This window comes from Phocoena phocoena, chromosome 13 (genome assembly GCF_963924675.1).
Source record: "Phocoena phocoena chromosome 13, mPhoPho1.1, whole genome shotgun sequence".
NCBI lineage: Eukaryota > Metazoa > Chordata > Mammalia > Artiodactyla > Phocoenidae > Phocoena > Phocoena phocoena.
Window position 1 is genome coordinate 40,365,767 of NC_089231.1, and position 24,009 is coordinate 40,389,775.

General features: G+C 45.3%; 1 protein-coding gene across 1 annotated transcript; it reads left to right on the forward strand.

The window, feature by feature from the left end:
* The first annotated feature begins 1,468 nt into the window (after positions 1–1,468).
* Positions 1,469–23,588, forward strand: INO80C (INO80 complex subunit C). Its single transcript, XM_065890120.1, has 5 exons — positions 1,469–1,777; positions 16,260–16,370; positions 17,336–17,447; positions 18,199–18,266; positions 23,223–23,588. Exons 1-5 carry the CDS (start codon positions 1,622–1,624, stop codon positions 23,352–23,354), a joined length of 579 nt encoding a protein of 192 aa, XP_065746192.1. The 5' UTR covers positions 1,469–1,621; the 3' UTR covers positions 23,355–23,588.
* Positions 23,589–24,009: the final 421 nt, after the last annotated feature.

Below are 24,009 nucleotides of genomic sequence, written 5' to 3' on the forward strand. Positions count from 1 at the left end.
GGCTGCAGGGACTTAAGTGTTGGGAATGGAGCAAGAAAAGGGGGCAGAGCCCAGTTATTAAGGACCTTATATGCCAAGGTAAAAGAGCCCTGAAGAACGTAAGAAAGTAAGTGGCACGATTAGATTTGTGATTTAGACCATTCTGGCAGCCAGTGTGAAGAATGCCCTGGGGTCAGGGAGGATTAGGAAAAGATGGAAGCTCAAACTTCCATCAAGAGGCTGTGACACAATATTGTAAATCAACTATACTCCAATATAAAATAAAAATTAAAGTAAAAAAAAAGAAATTAAAACAAGAGGCTGCAAGAGGTGTCTTGCAAGGATCCAGATGAGGGGCGATGGATTCACCAGGATAGGAAGAGAAGTGAGTGGGGAGCTGACTGGAATGAGAAGAGAGTGGACCCAAGAAGCCAGGATCAACACCTAGTTTCTGGCTAGGTGAATAGTTGTTGGGAGATGTCAGTCTTTGAGATAAGGAATAAGGAAGACTAGATTTAGGGGAAGACAGGGGTGGAGACTGGAGTACAGGAGGGAACATTTCAACACTGGTAGCTTATTCCTTTCTCCAAAGGAGAAAAGATGTCAGTAACATTATTACTGGTTTCCTATTCTCTTTCTCTCACCTGTAAGTCATTCTGCAGCCTATTTCCTTCAAGTACCCAGATTCATAAATACTACTTTCCTGTATCAGAACACAGAAGCTTCAACCAATTAATGCAAGGGGTTTTCATTTTTTAATTACTTCATTTAAAAAATACTTATAATGTACCAATGACTTGCAAGGTACTCGTGAACCTGGAAAAGAAAAGTAAGCAAAACATAACTGGCCTTCCCCTTTTAGAGCTTACTTCTAGCAGAAACCAAATAAGAAAGGAACCAACCAATTATAAACCATGTAATTTATGTCATGAAGATTTGAAGAAGTACAGTGTATCATGTGGCAAATAACAAGAGGGAGGGGTGTTCCACTGAAGTTCATAAATAGGCTTTAGCAGATCTGTGAACTGCTGAAATCTCTATGTAAGATTTTGTCTGTGCCTGTATAATTTGGGGGGGGGGGGCAGAAAGGGGAGCTGAGATGCTCAAAGGGGTCCGTGACCCCTTCAAGGTTAAGAACCACTCTACCCTTCAAATCCATCTGGGCACCAGGGTACACAAACTTCTGCGCGACAAGGCCGCGACTAAGGGAAATGCTGGCGGTCTGGCGGTCTGTCTAGTCCACAGAGAACGACCTTACCTTTACACTTAGAGACATCAAAAGCGATCAATCTTCTGACTTAACGTGAGAAGAGACAACGTGGTGATTAACTTTTTAAAAATCCAGTTGTTTTAAAAAGATCACGGGATGTTCTAATCCTCCATCCCTGGGGACGTCCAAGCACGTGCCCGGGTCCGAGCTCGTGAACAGCAGCACTCCGCCCGCCAGACGCCCTCCCGCCCGGAAGGAAGAGACAGCTCCGAGCTCCGCCTTTTAGATTTGGCCGAGAGAAGTCAACGAAAGCTTTCGGAGTCCAGGCCGGGTTTTCAAAAGCATTAAGACGGAAGTAACGGCGGGCCGGAAGTTCCAGGGCCTGCACTGGGACCAAGTGGGGAGGGGGTAGGAGGAAGACTCGGGGTAGGAATGGCGGCTCAAATTCCAATTGTGGCCACCACTTCCACTCCGGGGATAGCCCGGAACAGCAAGAAGAGGCCGGCCAGTCCTTTCCACAACGGCAGCGGCGCCGGGGGCTATACCGCCAGTAAGAAGAAAAAGGTGTCGGCCTCTGGCTTTGCGCAGGTACGCTGTCACTCCCCTAGTCTGCGCGTTGCCGGGGCGGAGAGCGCGTGCGCCGGGCTGCGGGGCGGGGCACTGGGAGGCGGGGCGCCTCGCGTGGGCGGGGCCCTGCAGTCGTACCTCTTGGGTAAACGCAGGTGTCTGGTGCAAATGAAACATTTTTTCCCCTTAGTTTGCATACGTGGAGTTTGGTTAAAGAATGACCCGCGTTGCATTGTCCATGAGGAGAACTGGGGAGGTGGGGAGGTTGTTATTGCCTTACTAGTAGGGACGCCCCTTCCCGTCGGGGTCGCGATTAGAGCGAGGCTCGGGACTTTTCTTTATGTGAGTTTCAGTCAACCAGAAGTTCTCCTGTCTCACCTTCGTCCATTCTGCAGACATTTACCGAGTGCCTGTGAGGTGCAGAGCGCCCTAATGAACGGTGTGGAGGAACACAAAGATGTATTGAGACAGATGATTTCCTTCATCCTCAGAAAAGTGCAGTTTCCCTGTCCCAAAGTGGATTTGGTCTTACCTCATGCGGTTGTTATGAGGATTCAATGAGATCATGGTCCTAAGCTCTGAGCACAGCGCCTGGCACAGACTTCACAGCATCTGGGCGATCGGGGCTCTGCAATTGCTTCATTTTATTTAAAGCAATGAGAAAGCAAAGATGGAGTGTGTTATTTTGTGCTCTCCAACACGTGGCGTGGCATCCTAAACCCAGAACGACGTTCTAGAGCTATTAACTGTCTATGGCTTCCTCCGTCGATAATTGGTAGTGCATTTTTTCCTTTTAAAATACTTTATTGATGTATGATTTGCATACAGTACAATGCCCAAATCTTAAGAGTACTGATCAATGACTTTACATATGTATCCACCGATGTGGCCACTATCCAGATTAAGATAGAGAGCATTTCCAAGAGCCCCAGAATATTCCCTGGTGACCCTTTCCAGTTAGTACTCTCTTCCCTCCCTGCCAGAGGTAACCAGTACTCTGACATCTCTCACCATAGATTGACTTTGCGTTTTTGAGCAGAATATAAATGGAATCATACAGAGCATATTCTCTTGTGCCTGCTTGGATTTCTCTGTGAAAAAATGTTTGTGAGAGTTATTCATTAATATTATTACCTGTATCAGTACACAGAGTATATTGTGTAAATATACCACAACTGATGGACATTTGAGTTGTTTACAGTTTTTGCTCTTATGCATAAGCTGTTCTGAACATTCCTAAAAATCTGGGTAGATACATGCTTTCATTTCTCTTGGGTAAATGGATAGTAGTGGAATTGCTGGATCATGAGGTAGACACACATTGAACTTAGAAATTGTTAAACAGTATTTCCCAAAGTAGTTTCACTATTGTGCATTCTCAGCAGCAGAGTATGTGAGTTCCAGTTGCTCTACATCCTCAACAATACTTGGCATCAAGTCTTTCATTTTAGCCGTTCTGATGGTTGTGTCATGGTATTTCTTTGTTTTAATTTTTGTGTCTCAGATTACTAATGATGTCATCACTATTTAATTTGCTTTTGACCATTCCGATATCTTCTGTGAGGTGCCTGATTTTTTTCTCATTGTGTTGTTGTTTTTTGGGTTTTTTAAATTGTTAATGTATAGGAGTTCTTTATATATTATTGTTTGGAGTCCTTTGCCAGATATATGCATTGCGAGTACTTTCTCCCAGTATGTGCACGGTGCATGTTGATATCCAGCTGTGCTGAGACCAAGGAATGTAGTCAGTACATATTGGGAGGAATGATTGTTTTGACCCTAAAGGTAGCGTTGATCATCAGCTCCTCCACAGCAGGCTTCAGAGGGTGGACGAATGCCTTTAGGTTGCTGGGAATTCCCAGTAACCCAGCTTGGTGGAAATCACAACTCTGGTGGCCTTAGAGCTCTCAGTGAGGGGATGGGCTGCCTAGGTACTCCCTGTGGGTCTTCTCCATCTCATCAGCTTCAGCGAGTCCTCAGGCTAGAAAGAGAAGGGCATTCCCTGGAAAGGTGAATTCTTTTCTTTGTTCTCCTCTTCCCAGCTGGCATTTAACTAATGAGGTATACAGTTACCTGACTGCCACCCTCAGCATCTCATGAAGAAGGAAAAAAACTTGACTTCTATCTCCAGAAAGGAGTCTTAGCTGTTTTTTTTTTTTTTTTTCCTGCTCTAACATAGCATTCCATCCTAGTTCCCTTGTCCACAGCAAATGCAGGCATTTGCGCAATGCTGCCCTGAGGGCTGTCTGGAGTCTTCCTGAATGGACCCTTATCTGTGTTCCCTCCTCAGCCTTTCTGTCCCGTTTCAGTTGAGCTCAGTCAGCAAGAATTTATTTCTGTTATGTCTCCAGCAGTATGCTTAAGACATTTCAAGGGATTATAGCTTGTCCCTGCCATCCCAAAATCCTTCCAGGAGGAGAGAATGACCTACACATATTGTATTAGTTTTCTATTGCTGTCGTAACAAATGACCACAAATTTAGTAGCTTAAGTAACACCTATGAGTTCCTGGTTCTGTAGGTCAGAAGTCCTGGCACAACAAGAGTGGTTTGGTTCCCTGCTTAGGGTGTCACCAAGCTGAAATCAAAGAGTTGGCTGGGCTAGTTTGTTGCCTGGATGCTCTGGGGGAAAATCTTTTTTTGAGGCTCACTCAGGTTGTTGGCAGAATTCAGTTCTTTGCAGTGGTAGGGCTGAGGTCCCTGTCTCCTTGCTGCCGATTTGTCACTGTCCACATTCCTAGCCACATGGCCTCCTCCATCTTTATTTATTTATGTATTCATTATTATTGGGGTATAGTTGCTTTACAATGTTGTGTTAGTTTCTGCTGTACAATGAAGTGAATCAGCTATGTGTATACATATATCCTCTCCCTCTTGGACCTCCCTCCCACCCTCTCCCCTTCCCACCCATCTAGGTCACCACAGAGCACCCAGCTGAGCTCCCTGAGCTATACAGTAGGTTCCCACTAGCTATCCGTTTTACACATGGTAGTGTATATATGTCAATCCCAATCTCCCAACTCATCCCACCCCCCTTCCCCCCACCCCCTGTCCACACTTCCATTCTCTACGTCTGCATCTCTATTCCTGCCCCACAAATAGGCTCCTCTGTACCCTTTTTCTAGATTCCACATATATGCCTTAATATACGATATTTGTTTTTCTCTTTCTGACTTACTTCACTCCATATGACAGACTCTGGGTCCATCCACGTCGCTACAAAATGACCCAATCTCGTTCCTTTTTATGGCTGAGTAATATTCCATTGTATATATGTACCACGTCTTCTTTATCTGTGAAGCCAGCTATGGAGAATCTCTTTTGTGTCTAATCTCTCTCACACCTCAAATGTCTCTGACTTCTCTTGTCTCTGACTCTTTAGAGAGCTTGTGTGATTAGGGCAGGCCCACCAGGATAGTCTCTTGTTAAGATCAGCTGACTTGATACCTTAATTATATGTCAAATATAAGATATATATTGTAAATCCCTTAAATATATCTCAGATCCCTTCACAGTGGTATGTACATTAGTGGTGCATTTGCTTAAAAATGGGGAGAAGGGGTATGTACACCAGAGGCCAGGAATCTTAAGGGCCATCTCTGAATTCTACCTATCACATATCTGAAACAGTTAGGAAAATCTCATCATTTCTAACCATGTCCCAAAGCCAATTATAGGTCTTCTCTGGTATTGGTGCCTCAGTGGTGGGACACAGGAAGATGTGGATTCAGCGTAGGTGATGGTCATCAGAGAAGGAGAGGTGGGGAAGGAGAAGCGGGACTAGAGGTGGCCTTTGAGAGGTGGTGGGTTTGGATGGGGAAGGCCTTCCAGAGTCGGCGCTGTGTACATGTATGAGATTGCTCAAGGTTTCATCAGTGAGGAGTGAGTGGGTTTTTTAATATAAATGATTGTAGTTCTTGAGTTAAAAGGGACTTTAGAGGTCTTTCAGTATCGAAATTTCAGTAGTTTCCGCTATTTTGTGTCTTACAAAAAAGCAGTGTCTGTAAAACTTTCATGGGGTTTAAAAATTTATAAAGGACATTTACATAGACATTAGAGTGCTTTTTGAAATTGGTAAAAATAACTCGATGGATTCTTAAGGTGGGTTTTACTTTCCAGAATGTGCATGCCATTTCTAAAGTAAAATTGAGTGACTAGATGAAATTTAGAGGGCTTTCTGCTTGAAGGCCTCAGGGGTTGAAGGGAATATTTTTGATCTAAAAGTATTCTGAGCAAAGCATTTATAGACGTCTCCTTTATGTCAGCCCTAGAAAATGGTATTAAATAGTTTAATAGGACTAAAACAATATTGTTTTATTATTCCATCAAGATGAATCTTTAGTTCAACAGAAATTATTGGTGTTTATGCTTGCTAAGTTGTACACATTGTCACAGAATTACAATTCTGTGTTTGGATTTGTATTTTCAGTATAAGTAATATAGTTATTGATTAATTACATCATAATCTGGAAAGTGCCATCTCCCATCCATTCTGGTCACGATATTTTGAAAATGATTAGTGTTAACTTGGGCTGGAGAACAGATACACTGTGCTGTGCTAAAGTGACAGCAGTCATGATAAATAACAATAATATTTATCGGGCATTTAGTGTGTACCAAATGTTGTTCTAGGCACCTTCTAAGTACTATCTCATTTAATTCTCTGTGAATTGTTATTCTGCAGGTAAAAAGACAGGAGCATAGAGAGGTTAAGTCACTTTTCCATGGTCACACAGCTAACAAGTTCGTAGGGTCAGTATTGGGACCCAGACAGACCGTCCAGAGTCCACATTTTTTTTTTCTTGACTGCCTCTCTTAATATCACTCTTACCAGTCTCTACCTTAGAAGATGTAATTGGATCTCTAATGTAACCAAATCCAAGGTGCAGAGAAAAGCTTTGGGGGGGAGTTTTATTAGCTCAATACAGGGCATTTTAGACTTTGCAAGCGCCTATTCAAGTTAATAAAATCTACAGAGAAACCTAATTGACCTATAGACTGAGTGTTACCTAGCAGGCTGATTGTGATGGTGAAGCAGTTAGCAAAGCGTCTAAATAAGTTGAGAGGCAGCAGGTGCTTCTTTCGAAGGTTAGTGCAGAGCGCAGGTGATGGTACAATCTTCTGTAATTGGAGGCATCCAGAGAACACTGGACTGATTGGATGTATTCATCTAAAAAATAATCATTCTACCCCACCTTTTAAAAAAACCATGATAATGTTAGTTTTCTTTTTTCTATTTTTAAAGTGGACACAAAACATCAGCCAGTCTTCTTCCCCCACAATTATTACAATTTGTGTTTTCTATGTGTTGATATAGTTTTTTCAGAAACTGTATTTGGTGTATAACATTGCATGCCCTGCTTTTCACTTAGCACTATTTTCTTTTTGTTTGTTTGTTTGTTTTTGGTTGCACCACACAACATATGGGATGTGGGATCTTAGTTCCACAACCAGGGATCGAACCTGCGCCCCCTACCCTGGAAGTGCAGAGTCTTAACCACTGGGCCGCCAGGGAAGTCCCACTTAGCACTGTTTCTTGACCCTTTCTCTATGTTGATAGTCTTCTCAAGGAATTAAGTGCTTTTAATTGACTTGATCGAATGTTCGGTTGCATCTCACTTTTTTGGTGTTTCAAGTAACCCTACAGTAACCCTGCAGTTTTAGACTAGGGTCAGGTATTTGAACCTAGACTACTATTAGATAGATGTAACTGGGCATTGGATTCATGAATGATAAGACAGAAGACATTTGTCTCCCTTCTGTGTAACCACAGACAGAAGGCCCCCTTTCAGTCTGAGTCAGGGCCCTGCAGGCTGCCAAGGAGACACGAAGTGGTGCATTTGGCCTCTGGTCGGGCGAGCTGAGGCCTTGCTGACTCTGGAGCAGTCCTTTGATGGCGGGCCGGGTTCCTCTTCCTTGGGGCTTAATTAGCTCTTTTCGTGCTGCAAAGAGGGGACAGCCCTTAGGGCCGGGCGTCATTCCTTTCCTCTGATCTCAGGGCTTTTGTGTCTTGGGGCGGGACAGTTCAGCTCCTAAAGTCTCTTAGTGTGAATAATGGTTTAGTAACATGGAAACTATACATCATTTCAGATTGTACTTCACTGCAGCCCAGCCTCACAGACTTGAATCTCCCCTTGACAGTACGTCCCTCCCTCTCATCCCATCACTAACAGACCCGGGCGTCCAGCTTGGCTGAAGCCCAGAGGAGGTGAAGAACGAGGGCGCAGTACCATGGAGGGTGGGTTTAAAGAGGAAAGAAAAGCAGAAAACCCCACTCAGGGCCCAGAGTCGGGTGTTCTTTTGCATCTGGTCAGAGAGGGAAGCAAGCCTTCACTGTTGCAGAGGCAGCGAGCGACCCCAGATTGACGTGGCCTAGTTGGTATCAGGATGGCGTCCTTTCCTGTCCCATCCTCAGCATGACTCCTCAGCGGGGGTTTGGCCTGCTGATGAGGGAGGAGATAAGGATGGGGTGACCAGACGAACAGGAGGGTTCGGTTGTGGAAGTCAGCGCTTGAGCGCATCACCCTCACCCGCTTCTTGCTGCTGGAGCGGCTGATGCAGACTCCTGACCCTCTCTTCCCATTGCCTCCCGTCCTCTGTCCTCTGTCCGCTGGCATGTCCTCTCCCGGGGGCGGGCGCCCAGACCTGCCAACCCATGTGGGCTGCAAGGCACCTGCTTTCCTCCGCCGCCTCTGGGGCCGCACCCCTGCCCAAGTCCAGCGAGGTGTTCCTGTTGCATCCCCCTGGGTCTCCCGGGACCTGGGAGCAAACAGCCGACCTCAAAGGATGCCCTTGTTCCCTCCCGGGATTTCACTGTGCACCCGGCGCCTTTGAGCCCCCCACTAGGAGTCAGGGAAGAAGCAGACGGAGAGAGGGAGGAACGCAGGCTGTTCTGGCCCACGAGAAAAAGCCGAGGTCCCTGCTGAGGATGGTGGCCTGCAACCCGGGCGTGTTCCATGGGTAGTTCTGGAATCACCATAGGAGGCCTCGGGGCCTGGTTCTTCGTTTCCCTCTAGTATCTCCTCTTTGCTTCTGAACAGTTCTGTTTGTTTATTTTCTCCCAGATGGAAACAACATTATGTAAGCAGTCATTTTCTTTATGAAAAACTCAAATGAAGTTGAAACTTACAGTGGATCTGGCCCTGGGAAACCTCTTTCACATTCCACCTGTTTTTCCTGAGTTGGCCCTGGCTGGCTTGGCTTTTCTGCTCTGACGTGATGCTCGCTGCATAGTTAGCAGGGTTGATTTTCCCTCTCTCCCTTAACTTAGGCTGCCCTGTAGGCCCAGCCTCCTGGCAGCCCCCACCCACCGGACTGCTCCTCGCTGGTGTCTTGCTGTGCCCTTGTGAATTGTCGGATTCCTGGGGAAAATAGCCCCTATCCTTCTTCTGACACTGGCAGGTGCCACCACCTCTTTTTTTTTTTTTTTTTTTTTTGCGGTACGCGGGCCTCTCACTGTTGTGGCCTCTCCCGTTGCGGAGCACAGGCTCCGGACGCGCAGGCTCAGCGGCCATGGCTTACGGGCCCAGCCGCTCCACGGCATGTGGGATCTTTCCGGACCGGGGCACGAACCCGTGTCCCCTGCATCAGCAGGCGGACTCTCAACCACTGCACCACCAGGGAAGCCCGCCACCACCTCTTGACAGAGCAGGTCCCTGTCACTCTTCTCCATCTGCATGTCAGCCATTGCTTCCTCCCCAGGGCCCGTGGCTCATTCGCTGTTAGGTTGGCAGCTGGCTGTGTGCAGGGGAGGGTCTCACATGGCCACTGTATTTTTTTAATCCTCTAAATATTTTAGTGTGGATTTCCTAAAACCAAAGGCATTCTCATACATATATAACAGCAGTACAGTGGTCAAATTTAGGGAATGAACGTTGAAGCGACACTGATACCTCATATACAGACCTTATTCTCGTCCTTTGTCTGGTCCAGGATCCAGCCTAGGCTCACACTTTGCACTTAGTTGTCATGTCTTTTTAGCCTCCTGTCATGTGAGACAGTCTTTATCTTTCATGACCATGACACTTCTGAAGAGCACCGCTCATTGTTTCATAGACTCTTCCTCAGTTTGGGCTTGTCTGATATTTCCTCGTGATTAGATTTGGGTGATACATTTTGGCAGGATTAGAGAAGGGTGCTGTTCCCTTCTCCGTGCTTCATGTCGTGGAACTTGATGTCGATCCATCCCGTTGCGGGTGATGTGTCTGTGAGCACTCAGTAAGTTAGTGTCTGCCAGTTTTCTCCACTATGAGGTTATTATGTTCCTGTTCGTATTAAAGTATCAGTGTCTTGAGACTGTGTCTATCCTGTTTCTCTTCACACTTTTGCCAACCACTTTTAGTGTCTGTTGATGGTTCCTGCCTGCAACAGTTACTATAGTGCTGGTTGCCAAACGGTGACTTTCTAATTCCTTCTTTCCTTCTACAGTTATTAGAATCCTGCTGTGAGCAAGAGCTTTCTCTTCTCTCCCATTTCCTTGGCATTCTTACGATCAGTGTTTGTATTCGTCCATTCTCATTTTGTTCTCTGGGTCACAATCCATTACTAGCCTTCTTCATTCAGTCTTTCATACATTTATTGGTTTATTTGTAACAGCTTTATTGAGATATAATTTGTATACCGTAAAATTCATGCCTTTAGAATGTACAGTTCAGTGGTTTATAGTAAATTTACTGAGTTGTGCTACCATCGCTACTATCTTATTGTCGAATATTTCCATGACCGCCCGAAGCAACCCCCTCCCCATTAGCAGTCACTCCCCATTCCCCTGTCCTGCCAGCTCCTGATAAACCCCTCATCTACTTTCTACCTCTATGAATTTGACTACTTTAGGTACCTCAGATAAGTGGAATCATACAATATGTGGCTTTTTGTGTCTGGCTTCTTTCAGTTAGCATAATATATTCAAGGTTTATCCATGTTGTAGCATGTATCAGTACTTCATTCCTTCTTACAGTTGAATAATACTCCATTGTGTGGATAAGCCACAGTTTGTTTATGCATTCATTAGTTGATGGACATTTAGGTTGTTTATGCTTTTGAGCTATTATGAATAACGCTTCTATGACTATTTATATATGTATTTTTGCATAGACATATGTTTTCAATTCTCTTGGGTATATACCTAGGAGTTGAATTTGGGGGTCATATGATAATTCTATGTTTAACATTTTGAGGACCCAGCAGACTGTTGTTTTTTTTTATTACATCTTTATTGGAGTATAATTGCTCTACAATGTTGTGTTAGTTTCTGCTTTATAACAAAGTGAATCAGCTATATGTATACATATATCCCCATATTCCCTCCCTCTTGCATCTCCCTCCCACCTTCTCTATCCCACCCCTCTAGGTGGTCACAAGCACCGAGCTGATCTCCCTGTGCTATGCAGCTGCTTCCCACTAGCTATCTATTTTACGTTTGGTAGTGTATTTATGTCCATGCCACTCTCTCACTTCGTCCCAGCTTACCCTCTACCCGCCTGCTCCCCCACCCCGTGTCCTCAAGTCCATTCTCTACGTCTGTGTCTTTATTTCTGTCCTGCCCCAAGTTTCATCAGAACCAATTTTTTTTAGATTCCATATATATGTGTTAGCACACAGTTTCTGTTTTTCTCTTTCTGACTTACTTCACTCTGTATGACAGACTCTAGGTCCATCCACCTCACTACAAATAGCTCAATTTCATTTCTTTTTATGGCTGAGTAATATTCCATTGTATATATGTGCCACATCTTCTTTATCCATTCATCTCTTGATGGACACTTAGGTTGCTTCCATGCCCTGGCTATTGTAAATAGTGCCAGGAGACTGTTTTTCAAAGTGATTGCACCCTTTTACATTCTCACAAGCAATGTATGAGGGTTCTAGTTTCTCCACATCCTCACCAACACATTATTATGTCCTTAAGTGTAGCCATCCTAGTGGGTGTGAAGTGATATCTCATTGTGGTTTTGATTTCTGTTTCCCTACTGACCCATGATGCTGAGCAAATTGTCCAGATTTGGCCAGTGGGAATCTCTTCAAACTGACTCCTATGTCCTTTAATTTACGCCCATCACTTTTCGAGTGCTGTAATGGACTTGAACTGTGTCCCTTCAAGGTTCATATGTTAAAGTCCTAACCCCCAGTATGCCTCAGAATGTTACTGTATTTAGAAATAATGCCGTTAAGGAGGTAATTAAGGTTAAATGAGGTCATAAGGGTGGAGCCCTAATTCAGTATGACTGGTGTCCTTATAAGAAGAGGGAAAGGGATGGGGTGGGGAGGGCGTGTATACAGAGAAAAGACCATGTGAGGACACAGTGAGAAGATGGCCATCCACAAGCCAAAGAGATAGATCTCAGCCAAAGAGATAGATAGAACAGACTTGTGGTTGCCAGGGGATGGGGTGGGGGGAGGATGGGTTGGGAGTTTGGGGTTAGCAGGTGCAAACTATTATATATAGAATAGATAAACAACAAGGTCCTACTGTATAGCACAGGGAACTATATTCAATATCCTGTGATAAACTGTAGTGGAAAAGAATATGAAAAAGAATGTATATATATGTATAATTGAGTCACTTTGCTGTACTGCAGAAATTAATACAACATTGTAAATCAACTATACTTCAATAAAGTAAAATTTTAAAAAACAATTTTAAAAAAAGAGAGAGAGAGACAGGTCTCAGGAAAACCCAACCCTGCTGACACCTTGATCTTGAACTTCTAGTCTCCAGAACTGTAAGAAAATAAGTTTCTGTTATTTAAACCACCCAGTCTGTGGTATTTTGTTAGGCAGCTCTAGCAAACTGATACCAGCGTTTTCTTACTTTCTGGCGCCACAAGGCTCATCTTGTACTTTCCTGCCCCAGCCCTGGAATCAGCCATTTCTTCAAAGATTACTAGTTCTTGGAGAACAATATTTAGAAACCAGGATCTATACCTGGTGTCCCTATTGTTTATTGTTCCCAGCCATCTCCATGGAAGAGCTAGGAAATGTAGGTGTGTGTGTGTGTGTGTGTGTGTGTGTGTGTGTGTGTAAGCACCCCCCATGCTTTGACATCATACAGAATTTAAGAAACTCATGAGGCTAATGATAGTCTATTATATTTACCCCAGTTTTTTTCACTCATTCCATTGTTCCCCTTTTCTTTCTGAAGTTCCCAGTCTTCTGTTATTGTTTTTTTATGTTTTCATAACAGTAGGTGATATCTGGACTTTCCAGTGCCATTGGATATGAGTTTCAGGAAACACTGAGCCTGGATCACTTAACGCCTCTGTATCCATTTCTGTGTTTGTCTGTATATATGTTAGAAACCATGAATTCCTATTGCTAACCTGTGATTTCCATCCAATAGCACGAGGTTCATTCTAGCCGCCCCTCATTCCTTATTTGCCTCATCTTAGAAGATGTGTAGTTTCAGAATTATTAACTGGTACCCTTGTGAGAAACAAACCTACCAATTGTTCCTGGTTCTTTTTGCCTCTAACCTTAGGTTATATGGTAAGAATACTGTGTTCACATCACTAGCGTTATTTCTCCCTTCCTCCCCTTCAGTGTGGTTGAGTTATTCATTCAAACCTCAGTTAAATTGGTTTTTGTTTGTATTCCATTTTCTCTATCTGCTGCCCGATCCTTGCTGGTTGGTTTTATTTATTTGTTTGTTTGTATGTGAAACTTTAACATGGTTCAAAAGGTCAAAACTTTACAAATAACTATACTTGGAGAAGTTTACTCCTCTCTCATCTTTTCCCATCTCCCCTTCCTCGCACCCTGTTCCCTTGTGCCCTGTAGGTAACCAAGCCCAGTCATTTCTGAATTATCCTTCCTGTGTTTCTTTGGGTTTGGCCACTGCATCCCATCCAGAGACGATTCCTTACAGTGAACTCCAGAGCATACACATCTCAAATACTGATGCTGGCATGGAGCGACGCTGCGTTGTCTTATTCCTTAACTCCAATCAGTTAATCAGTCAGTGATTATTTGGGGCTTACTCTGTGCCAGGCACTGGGTTAGATGCAGGGCACGGAAGCCTGGGCCAGATGGTGAAGGAGGCTGTTCTGACACCCTGTGCCTTCTCACCCTTGGAATCTGTCCCTTCCCTCATCTGCTCACCTCTCTCCTTTGTCTCTCCTTCTTCCGGTCTGTTGTTCCCTGCCTGTTTCACAAAGCTGTTGTTATTTCAGTGACTAACCAAGACTTAAATACTATCAGTCATGTATCCAATTTATGATATTACTCTTACAAATAGTCAACACTAAATAACATTGACAACTGGCCAGAACTACTCAAGCTAACGTTGGTTACTGACTAAATGTGATGGGAAAAATCAAATCTTCCTCATCGTATTGGGTCTCCCAGGACACATGTATGTGCAGAAATACTATGACCATGAAGGAAAAATCCCAAGGGCAATAAAAAGTTGGTTATGTACAAAATGCTAAATCTAATCTTTGTTGCAAAAGTAAAACTGACATGGACTAATCCCAATGGAAATTTTAGTGGAGCATAAATAAAAATGGAATAAATGGAAACTCTTTATGCTTACAGAAAATGACTCCATGGATTCTGGACCAGAAAATACAAAATACAGGAGGGAGGGGGAGCAAGAGGGGAGGCTGGAGAGGAGGCCAGGGGGCCAGACTTGTGCCTAATTCCCAGGGCGGTGGGAAGCACTGATGAGCTGTAAATAGGGGAGTTACGTCAAGTTTATATTTAGAAGTGTGTCGCTGAGTGTGCTGTAGAAAACGGAGAGGGCAAGATGTGTGCTTCTGAGGCCCTCCCCTGAACCCCAGAGCTGAGGAAGGGCCAGATAAAGGCGAAGGACTGGGGAGGGAGGGGAGGATAGGAAAAGAAAGAGAGAGGGAACTGTGGCTATAGATGGTGGGAAAAGGATGCGAAATTGGAGGCGTCTTAGTTCTTAGAGAGCTAGGCCTTGGAGGGGAGAAAAGTTAGGAAAGACCGTGAATAGGGGGAGGATAAGGTGAGGGGCAGTCCAGATAGAAGAGGGGTTGTGGGCAGAGGAGAGGGAGCACAGGCCCACAGGAGAGACCCTGGAGAGGAGTCTCAGAAGGTATGTGAGAAGAAACTGTTCGGGGAACTATTGCAGCAGGGTGGGTGGTCCCTGTCTCCCCCACCCCCCAGAACTCTCATACACTGCTGCTGGGAGTGTCAAAGAGTGCAGCCATTTAGGGAAATGATCTGTCAGTTTCTCATAAAGTTTATTCACCCTATAACCCATTCCACTAGTAGGTAGTGGAGACACATGGAGAAGTAAAGACACATGTCCACATAAAGACTTGTACAGAATGTTCACAGCAGCTTTATTTATAACAGCTGAAGACTGAAAATGACCCACATTTCATCAACAAGAAAATGGACAGACACATTGTGGTACATCCATACAGCGGAATACCGCCCTGCTGACTGGTATACGAATTCTGTGAAACAATCTACCAGTCTATGCAGCGACATGGACAAACCTCAAAAACTTTATGCTGAGCTAAAGAAGCCAAACACAGCAAACAGTACATGCTGTCGGATTCCGCTCATATAAATTTCTAGAACAGGCCAGAGTAACCTGGTGGAAATCAGAACAGTGGCTGCCTGACGTTGGAAGGTATTGACTAGGAAGGGGCATGAGGGAACTTTCTGAGATGATGGAAATATTCTGCCTCGTTAGGGACCTGGATTACACAAGTGGAAGCATTTGGCAAAACTCATGAGACCTACACTTAAGATCTGCACATTTCACTGTATATAAATTATATATCAATTATAAAACAGTCTATTGCGGTCTGGGAAGATTGGAAGTAGCATTACAGATCAGAAGTGATTTCTTCCTTTGGCTTGTATTTTCTTCCTGATTCTTGGCTTCAAAGGTTCTTTGTTTTAAAGTGCATTAGCCTGCTTGTCAGGGCTCTCTCTGACGCAGCCAGCTGGCCGTGGCCCCCAGCCTGCTCTCCCTTTATTCTCCGTGCTCAGAATGCCCACATCCTCTTGTGCCCTTACGCGTACCAGCTCCATCCTGGGTTCTCCAGCCAATGAGACCCTTAAAGGGGCTGGACCTTTTTTGTCTTAATGTTTCAAGACACAATTTGACAAGATGGGCAGGAGTAGGGGCCATGTGGTGTCACGGAGATGGTGGGGCCTTTGGAATTGCCTCCACCTGGCTTTGAATCCAGAGGTAATCCCTGTGTGGCCTTGAACCCGTATACCTGAGCCCCAGTTTTCTTCTGTGTAAACTGGGGATAATAGCACCCATCTTGTAGTAGTGGGACACCTGTGCGTGGCACTCGGGAGCCAGGGAGCCTGGCGGCTGGGGTCCTGGCTGCCTCTGCTGTGGCTTCTGCCCAGCGGGTGCTGCTTCCAGGCTCTCCCCCCCTGCAGGCCGCCCGCTGGGGCTCTGGGCGCACCGTCTCCCCTCGCGTGTCCGGTGCTGTCATCTTACGTCTTGTTGAGAGCTGAGTCAGGAAGCTCAGCTAAAGGACACTGACCTCGTACTATTCTCGTTATGTTTTAAGGGTATCGGCATGGAAGGCGTGAGTGAGAATAAAATGGTGCCCTCTGATTTTAGCACAGGACCTCTTGAAAAAGCTGCCAAACCTTTGCCATTTAAGGATCCCAACTTTGTGGTAAGCATCTAAGGTGTTTTAGAAATAAAAACCCAAACAACTATACCTCGGCCCCTGATCTTGCTGGGCCTGCAGCCCAGGCAGCACTGGTGCCCCGTCTCCATCAGCCCAAGTCACCGCCTCCTCCACCGTGGGCTGTTGTAGGAGCGGTAGGGGCAGGAGAAGAAGGCCCTTCCTGTTGACCTCCCAGTGTGCCAATTCCCAAGGATTTTGGTGTCCTTTGTGGAGCTCATTAAAGGATACCATCTTGAGAGTGGGTCACTTCCACGATGACTGCTCACCTTCCTTCTTCATAAGATTTAGATGAGGCTTGAAATAATTAACTAAAAGAGGAGTGCTTGAGGGGTAGGATAAATGACATGATTCAGATTATACCATTGAAGTTTATTTTTCATTAATTAGCTTTGAAAATACAGCGTTAACAGTTGTAACAGATTTTTGTATTCCTTCCATTTTATTTTGTCATCGTCATAAGACAACAAAGAAAAAAAAATTTCCAGAAGGCTTGCTGTGCCATGATTGAGGCTTCCTTGGGTTTTCCTGGAGCACCAGTAATTTACAAGGTGGAGACTGACCCTCAGAAAGGAATTTGGAGATGTGGTCATGAGTTTAAATCTAACTCTGTAGTAAATTTATTTTAAAGTAGTGGGAAATTCATGAGTGAATTCCATAAAGTTAGACCCAATAAAGGATGTGATTTTCTATGTGCATATAAAAAAAAAATAACCTTTTGTTTCTACTCCATCACCAACTAACTCATATGTTTTGACAGTCCAAAAGCTGTAGTTTTTTTTATAAGTAAGATTGAAGTGTACGGTGTAATACTTTTTTAAAAAGTCTTAGGGTACACTGACTGCTGATTGAATGAGGGGTTTACTACAGTTATGAATATGCATAAATGTCAGGTACTGAAGTGATCATCTCCCCTGATTTCTGTTTCTTCCAATCCGTGTTTTCGCCTCGAGCACTCCGGCCATGGTGGCGCAGCGGCTGGCAAGAAGAATAGAACCTGGAAGAACCTGAAACAGATTCTGGCTTCTGAAAGGGCACTGCCATGGCAACTGAATGATCCTAACTGTGAGCTGACTAGAACCTCCGATGTGTTTATAATGTCAGACTAGGAACTTTCTTATAACAAACCCACATTATTGTGTTTGCATTCATGTAGAAACAATTTTTAGCTTGGGAATTTTACGGTGGCATCCACATAGGGAGATTATGTGTATATTTCCTCATAGCTATATTCTGTGTTGAACCTGTGTGTTTGCGTTGTCATGGATGTGTGGTTTTTAGTGTCACTGGTAACATTTCAGTCTGCAGCAGTAGTACGCTGCAGTATTTCCAAATCTGTGTTACGTGTTCTGCTCAGCTTCCGTGGAAAGTACAGGTTCGAACTTCCTTCCATCTCTTGCCCCACTGCACGTCTTTCATGGGGGTGACTCAGACGGGTGACAGGTGAACTAGTCAGTTGCCTGGGTGTGGACATTCCGGTGTCTGGATGCTCAGATCCAATTAGTGGGTTGTTTGGCATCTCATCACATCAGGCCATGTAACTGGAGACAGTGAAAGTAGCTTGTGGGCAGATGAGCTTTCCCGTGGTTCTGCTGGAGTGGAGGGTCCCTGGGGACAGGGCAGAGCTGGATCTGGAGCCTGCACTTGGTCTACGACATCCTGCATTATTTCCCCAGAGAATTCTCTGAGTACTGAATCGCAAAGTAAAAAGTTCAGGAACATTATCAAGCAGTATTTTAGGGGAAAAAAAAAAAAAGGGAAAGGGTCTGAACGTTTTAAAGCCAGTTTAGTTCTTTTCTTTTTTTCTTTCCCCCAGACTTCAGTATTGATGCTCCTCCGTCCTTTAAACCAGCGAAGAAGTATTCTGATGTTTCAGGACTTCTTGTGAGTATAATTACATCTCTGTGTCTTACAACATCGAACTGAAAAGGAGATTTCACGGTACTGTCTATTTAGAAAGTGTTGGATATTGACACTGGTCCTGCCGGAGCCCGTGTACTCTGAACAGGTAATGGGTTTGTGCGGAAGCATTCACTCAGTTATTTAAGAGTGGCTGCAACCTGGGGCATCCATGTGGGCAGCCTGGAGCGAGGGTTGCTCCCGAAAGCAGGAGACCTGAGTGTTAGTTTCCCTTCCTCTGCTTGTTAACTATATGAGAGAACATGAAAGAAACAACAATTTCCCATTTTTATTGCTGAAGTTTAAAAAAAAAATCCTGCAATTTAGAGATGATTGTATTGGGTTGGCCAAAAAGTTCGTTTGGGTTTTTCCGTAAGATCTTATGGACAAACCTGAACAAATTTTTTGGCCAACCCAATACTTTAAAGAAAAAAAAATTAAACTTCTTTAAAGAGGCACTATGGTAAAGATAGTGATTTTCAAATTTATTTTTAAGCATCAGAATCCCTTTTCGAAATGAAATCTTTTACAGAATCCCCTGGAGCCCACCTGCCCACTGTGACCCCGTGTGGATCTGGTCCTCTGCCCTTTCCCCCACTCCCCACCCCAAGGACCCCTACGGTGCTTCTAGGGAAAACAGTTTGAAAACCAGCAGTGCAGTTGGACAAGTGGGACTTGGGTAAGTCCCGGAACCTCAGCGACCCCAGAGAACCTCGTTTCCTTGTTTGCAGAACGTGGATGAAGTGTGGAATTTTCCACTCGCTTTCTTCATCCTTTTTCATTATTATTAAATTTGGAAGATGGGCTTCTTTTCATAACTGTAGAAATAATGAGACACCTCACTTTTTGAAGCTCATATACATCACTTAAATGCTTTACCTTTTTATGAAAATGTGTGACTCCAACTTCTGTAACACACTAAATTAATGATATTGGGAAAGATTTTTTATTATATTTTTGAAAGTAATGTTAGTTTTCCTCTCTGAGTTAGTCATATGTTTTAGCTTTTCCTCCAGAGAGCACACACTCTTCAGAGTACTACAGACTTGTTAACATAGACCTTAAATATAATGATCCTAAAAAATAGGGAGAGTAGAAGCACTATAAAGTGACGTCTGTGTGTGTGTGTGTGTGTGTGTGTCTGTGTGTCTGTGTGTGTCTGTGTTGTGTGTTGGGTTCTTTTTGCGTCCATTCATGGGCATGTATCTTTTTCGAAAGGTCCCCTGAGGGGGCTTCCATTAGAGAAAAATATTGTAGTCTTATGCTATCTCTTGTCTACTGCCTGAAGATAGTTGCCTCATATATTTGACCCATTTTAATAGTTGTTTATGGAAGGAGGGCTCATCTGGCACAAGTCATTCTGTTATGGCCCAGAGTGGAAATTTCTCCCTGTACCATTTTGTGCTGAGCTTGTAGAAGCCATGGTTTATGGCCAGACTTGGAGGGTGGCCCCTTAGAATGTAGCTTTATCCTCACCACTATCAGGCAGCTCATCCGCTAGTGGAGTGGTTTTCACACATTAGGAGGCATGGAAATCATCTTGAGAAGCATTGTTCCAGGCCCATTTATGCCATCGGCAAAGGACTTGTCGTGTTATACATAACTAACCTCTTGCCCCACTGTGTGTAAGAATTAAGACATTCTGAATAGACAAAGAACTCTACCAAATCATTGAAAGACAGTCCCATAGAAGAATCAGCTACAAGAATATGAATAGACAATTACAAGGAGGAAATACAGATGACCAATGAGCAGATGTTCAATGATAATTAGGAAAAAGACTCATCAGGTAGGAAAGAAATGAAGACATTTGGTTATATACCTTGTCACCAACATAGACAATGGACATCCTCCTACATGGCTCTCTTGAGGTGGGAGCCACATTGGTACACATTCTCGGGAAAACGATTGGCACGACCTATCGAGACAAAAAGGTAGAGGCCTACGACCTAGCAATTTGCCTTCCAGCCAGCTCCCTAGAGAAATATTGTGTACAAGGAGCTTCATGCAGAAATGCTTATGAGAAAATGTGTTAGCAAAATATTGGAAACAACATAAAGTTCAACCAGTGGGGTAGGGCTGGGGGGTTCATACTATTCTGTGAGTTTGATGTATAGGTAACAACATGGGTAAACTTCCAAGATGTGGTGCAAAGCAGGATAAGTAGCATGGTACCACTTCAGTAAAACTCAGTACACAGTCACAAAAAATACTGGGCACTTCTCTGGTGTGTTTGTATGTGTGTGTGAGGGTATATTTATAAACAAGGTCTGGAAGGGTGCCCACCTAGCAGCGCTTTCCTCCGGGGAAGACAAAGGACTTCTGGATGGTAGATGGTAGTAAAAGGAGACTTTAGTCTTATTTGCAGTGTTTTCTTTTTTTAGAGAAGAATATGTTCACCTGTTACTTGTATAAATTAAACTTACGTAATTAAAAAGTAAAGCCGGGGGCTTCCCTGGTAGCGCAGTGGTTGAGAGTCCGCCTGCCGATGCAGGGGACACGGGTTCGTGCCCCGGTCCGGGAGGATCCCACATGCCGCGGAGCGGCTGGGCCCGTGAGCCATGGCCGCTGAGCCTGCGCGCCCGGAGCCTGTGCTCCGCAGTGGGAGAGGCCACAACAGTGAGAGGCCTGCGTACCGCAAAAAAATAAAAAATAAAATAAAGCCAGGCTCATGTTTACACTGACCCATCTGTTCCAGCCAGTGGCCATTTCCCCTGTGTTGGGGCCTGGCCGGAAGGGATGCAGGGTCACACCTGTGTTTAGCCCTTGTTACAAGGCTCTGGGTGAGATGGGGGAGCAGCATATACTGCCTGTCCCCCTGTAACAAAGGAGGCGTGAAAAGCCGTGTGCTGCCTGCCCTCTGGGCAGGGGCCCTTTGCTTCATTCAGGCTGGAGGGACGGAGCGCAGAGGAGGGCAGACCGCAGGACTCCAGTTCTTTACTTGTTCATCTCTGAGGTGTCACCCAGCCTCCTTCCCTCTGTTCAGAATACTAGGTCAGGTCTGGTCCGTGCAAGTTTTTGTTTGACCTCTTTGTTGGTGCAACAGTTCTCTGTATTCCGCATTATTTGTTCAGCTGCCTTCTTGGCAGTGAGGCCTGAACCTGGGCGGGCGGGCTTGGCACAGTTTGGTGGTGGGAGTGAGGCAGCCACAGAGATGGAACCGGGCCAGGGCTGGTTCATCCATGGAGGCCAGATAATCAAAGCCAGATGCACATGCCTGCACCCCTGCTCGGAACTGCAGGGCAGCTCCCCTGCCAGTTAGTACATCTAACTGCCTCATGGCCAGGAGCCCTCAGAAGGGACCTGCTGCTGTCTTTCCAGTTAAGCCTTCCTTTATATGAGTGGCACGAAAGGAAATGTGGTACAGAAAGGCAATATCTAGATTAAGCCAAAGGATCAAAGTTTTGTTTTATATAGAACTTTAATTAATCTTAGCTTTTTAGGAATAATCTCATTTTCCTGACACACAGACCTCAGATACCTTAGGGAGATCCCCAGTGATGGAACTGAAGACTTTTGAGAGCGTGAGAAACCCATGACTAAGTTCCCTTCAGCTTGTTGCTTCTTCACCAAGCCTCCCTCCCTCCTTAGATCCCAGCGCGTCTGGGTCCATGCAGAGACGACCGGCACTGGCGCAGACAATCCACACCTGAGTAATTGGCTGTTACCTGTCTAAACGTTAATGGCATCTTTTATAATTTTGTAAAGGAGCTCCAAATGACTCACCCTCATGTTTTCTGTTTCAAAATCTGTAGGAGCCATGTGCCTTGAGGTAGACAGTAAGTGAATATTTTCTCCACTCTGCACCTGGGGAGAACAGACCAAAAGAGAATTTTGATATATCAGTGGGAAACAAGTTCTCTTTTCTGTGACTCTCCCCATCATTCATTTGTTTGTTCATTCACTCATCCCTCGTTCACGGTAGCCGAAGGCCCACTGTGCGCTCTGCATCGCACTAGGAGACAGTACAGCCAGGATCCAGTGATAAGCAAGCCACAGGGTTCTTGCCTCGTGGAGACTCACAGCCTAGGCTTCAGGCAGAGTCACACAGATGATAAACGTAAGAGCAACAGAGGTAAGCATTCCACCGGAGACAGGGGTGCTGAGGTGAAAGTGAGGATAGGGTCCTGACTGCCTGTGGGGCAGATAAAGCTTCCCCGATGATGCGACTTCGGGATAAGCAGGTGGTCACTGGGCAAGGAAAGGGCAAATGGAAAGGACGGGAGGGAGGCGCTTAGAGCCGGGGTGGTTGGAACCAGACGGTGGGGACACGTGGCTGAGGCAGGGGCTGGAAGGAGGGGCCCAGGCAGGGCCTGAGGAGCTGTGCTGCGGACTTGGGCCCTTGAGAGGTTTCATGAGGAAAGACATGATCGGAGCTACAGGTTGTAAAGATGCCCCTGGCTGCAGGTGTCGGATGGCAGCCCTTTCCAGTGGAGGAGGGTGGGTGGCCAGTCCGGCACTGCAGGGTAGCCCAGGGAGCCATGGAAGTGACCTGGGGGCGGTGAGGGGAAGCAGGAGAGCAGCGCACTGGGAGTAGGTGGTGTGGGGATGGGGTGCCCCCCGCCCCCCGGCCTTGGGTGACAGATCGGGAGCATTTGCTTGAAGCAGGTGGAGTTTGAAGGCAGGGATCGGGGAGGGATGATCGGCGTGAATCCAGTTTGGACCTGTTGCTGGTAGCCCTGAGGCACCAACCACAAGGGTCCCGGTGTCTGATGTGGTTATTCACCCTTCCTCCTGTCCATACCCTGAAGCCTTTCTCAAGTCTGGGAAGACTAATGTGTCTTTGCCAAACTGAGCGATTTAGCGTTCTTGGTGACAGAGTCAGACATGGTGAAGACATTTTTCAGTTTCAGTAAAACAGAAAAATAATTTTTATCTTGATCTGAAATCTCAACTCCGACAACAACTTTCTGCCCTTCTCTGTGCCTGTGTCTCACCCAGGCCAGCTACACTGACCCCCAGAGCAAGCTGCGCTTCAGCACCATCGAGGAGTTTTCCTACATTCGGCGGCTGCCGTCCGACGTGGTCACGGGCTATCTGGCCCTGAGGAAGGCCACGAGCATCGTTCCCTGAGCCCGGAGAAACGGAGCATGAAGTGGAAAACTGTTTCAAAGGCAGACTTTGGACTCAAGATTTTGTTTTATGGAAACAAACTCATTCTGTCAATCTGGAAATGTCAGTGTTGGGCCTTGGAAAGAATGTTTGGCTTTAATTTAAGGAGGTTTTTTTGTTTTCCCTCCAAGTGTGATATTTCCTGTTGAATTAAATTATACTTCAGTTGTTGCCCCAAGTAAAGTTGTTTGACAAGAAAATATAAAATTGTGCTTTTAATTTAACCCAAGTAAGTCCTCGAACTTTTGCTTCAAAGCTGTGGACTCTTGTAACATGTTTAAAGACTCGACAGTGAGTCCTGACAATGAGGCTGAGTTATTCCTGATCCCGGGGACTCCCTCTCTGAGCGTGTTCAAATTTGTCCCTGATCGAAATGCTTGGAAGAGGTCCAGAATTGGGGCTGGAGAAGAGAGAACTGAGGGACTCACCCTGTCACACTGGGTCAGTCCTCGTTCTAGGCCTTGGCCTCTGGATCAGCTTCTCTTCCCTTCCCGGCCTCCAGAACCGAGAGAGATGCATCTGTTAGTTAAGCCACTGAGTGGTCTATGGCATTTACAGCAGCCTGAGCTGACTAAACCAGCAGCCCCGGCCCCTTTCTGGGGGTGTGGGGTATGAC